A 2,689-nucleotide genomic window follows, 5' to 3' on the forward strand; every position below is an offset into this window, starting at 1 on the left:
TCATGACATAGCCAAAATTTTGCACATAGTAGATTGATAACTAAGATGCAAAAATGAAACGAATATGACAAATTGAGTTCAGAGTAAAACCCGGGCAGCAACCAACAAATGAGATTCAAATGAAAAAAAGAAGATTTACCGCAACCTAATCTGGATGAACTCGTCGACGGATGATGCGAGTTGTTTCCGAAGTCCAAAATTCCCTTCATTATCAAGTCCGAACCCACTTCTGCTAAAACTTGATTGGGTCAATTCAAATGACCTCTGTGTTGTTTAACCATGACAGTGAACTCGAATCGCTTCCCCGCCCAACAAGATTTTGCTTCATGGTCAAGTTAGAAAACTTCAAACCAAACGAAATATGCCCCAAGTCATTTTGCACATCACTGTACAAAACATGAAAATTCCGTATGTCTACTTGAATGTTGTCAATAATCTTGGCAGTGACATGAGAAATAAAAGATTGCCCAGCAAGACCACCACTCACACGTCTGGATAATTTCCCCAACTCTGCTGCTGCTAGCTTGGCCTTTTTGCCAGCAAATTCTCTTTTTTCAACAGCATCAACACTCCAGTCTTGATCATCTTGCTTTGAAGCAGAAATAAATACATCTTCTAAAATAATTATAAAGGGGTCCCAAGGCTTTTTCCATGGAATTTTGATGCTTAACCTCCCAACTCGACCTTGCTTAAGTGCGAATGGAAGCTGGAGATAATCAAATGCTTCGAGTATCAGCTCCACATTCTCCAATAGTACTTCCTCAAGTCTAATCTTCAGCTGTCGTTTCTGGATGTCCTTGAAATATCGACCCAGGTAACCCAAAAGCAACTGATGAACCAGACCTTCAAACATTGCTGGAGAGTTTTCTTCACCGTCACAATATCAATAGTTTCATAGTTCCACTGAAGAAGTCGGAGTGATAGAGGAGGCGGTCGGAGGAAGGTGAATCCTCCGGCACGGTAGTATGGAATCGGAGGCAACGGTTATAGATGACGTAGGTATCGTCGATTGGTGGTGAGTGATGAGTTTTAGGGTTTCGAATTGAATAAGAACTTGTGTATCTTATTTACTGCTTCTTCGGTAAGGATCGTGGTTGATGGCGGAACAGAGCAGAGAGAGAATAGAGGGGAGCATTGTAGAACAGGTGTGACGCGTGTGGACTTCTTTGAGAGACTGAGGTTGAGAGAGGTGAGAGTGAGTGGTGATCACCGTGGGAAGCCTCTGAGTGTGATGGTGAGTGTCTCAATTTATTTCTTTTTATTTCCTGCTTATTTTGTTACCGTTGGTGAGTAGAGAGGATATTCTGAGAGAGAGATGAGTGAGGGGACAGGTGAGAAAACGTGAGTGGGTGAGGACACGTGTCCGCAAATGAGTGAATGGGATATGTGAAGCGTGAGAGAGGTAGACGCGTGTGAGATAGATGCAAGGTGGAATTTTATATTACCGTTGGAGATGCACTAGCTGTCAAAAAATAGGAATCCATTGTTGATCTCATTTTCTTTTTAAGGAAATATACTTATAAAATTTCTAATCAATATTTGATTTTTTAAAAAAAATCTAATTACTTTAATTAAATAACTAAATCAAAAAAAGTGACCGATTATAAATAAGGACCGGTTATAAATGTGCTCGAAAAATTAAATCGGGCACACTAAAATGATCATCATAAAATATACTTATTGAAAAAATACAACGTTTCTTCAAATTCCGAAATAAATTTGCACCGGTTAAAAGGCTCAGGCGGGCCAAAATGCAACCGAAACAGTCACTGAGAAATACAACGAACACACCAGGTTAAACTACATGAACTGTAGATTAATAATACTGGTGTCTGTAATTTTAATTCTGAAACTTTTTACCCGCTGATTTTACATGTTCTTGAGAAATGATTTAACCAATTTGTCTGTATTTTCAATAAATTTATTCTGACTGATATTTTAGGTTTTATTCATGATGAAATGCATGTCATGCTGTGCGTATGATGCAAATAAAAAATGAAATCGATTTTACAAAAAATTAAATATGCCCGGACAAAATTGGGGTATAACAGATGTAGATGAAAAAAAATTATGGAAACATTTTCCATGTAGCTGATTCTTTGTAATGGAAGAAAATTGATTCATTGTTTACAGATTTTGGCCTTGAGCCAAGAAACCTTAGGCTTGGGCTTACCACAAATGGGATGAACCCCTCTGGTAATCTGAGTACTAACCATTCTTCGTGGCCTGTTCTTCTCACGATTTACAACCTATCTCCTTGGTTGTGCATGAAGCGCAAGTATATGATGTTAAGTATGATGATTTCTAGACCAAGACAACCTGGAAATGACATAGATGTTTATCTAAATATATTAATTAATAATTTAAAACTTTTTGGGATAAAGGTGTTGACATTGATGATGCATATTCTGGTGAAAAGTTTAAGATACATGCAATGATATTTTGCACAATCAATGAATTTCTTACATATGGTAATTTGACTGGATATAGTGTCAAAGGACATAAAGCATGTCCTATATGTGAATATGGTACCTGTTTTCACCAACTTGAGTTTGAAAAAAAATTGTTTACCTTGTGTGTAACACCCCGATAAAATATGATAATTATTTAATTTAAAGTTAATAGTATATTATTAATTTAATTAAATAATTGGATTATTATTATTGGATTATTATTATTATTATTATTG

At 36.5% G+C, this 2,689-nt stretch overlaps 1 protein-coding gene across 1 annotated transcript; it reads right to left on the reverse strand.

Annotated features, from left to right (window-relative positions):
* Positions 1-253: 253 nt before the first annotated feature.
* On the reverse strand, positions 254-853 carry LOC127123843 (intermembrane lipid transfer protein VPS13-like). The gene has a single exon (XM_051054022.1). The coding sequence runs from the start codon at positions 851-853 to the stop codon at positions 254-256; it is 600 nt and encodes a 199-aa protein (XP_050909979.1).
* Between the last annotated feature and the right edge of the window lie 1,836 nt (positions 854-2,689).

The sequence above is a fragment of the Lathyrus oleraceus genome, chromosome 2, assembly GCF_024323335.1.
Source record: "Lathyrus oleraceus cultivar Zhongwan6 chromosome 2, CAAS_Psat_ZW6_1.0, whole genome shotgun sequence".
In the NCBI taxonomy this organism is placed as follows: Eukaryota; Viridiplantae; Streptophyta; class Magnoliopsida; order Fabales; family Fabaceae; genus Lathyrus; species Lathyrus oleraceus.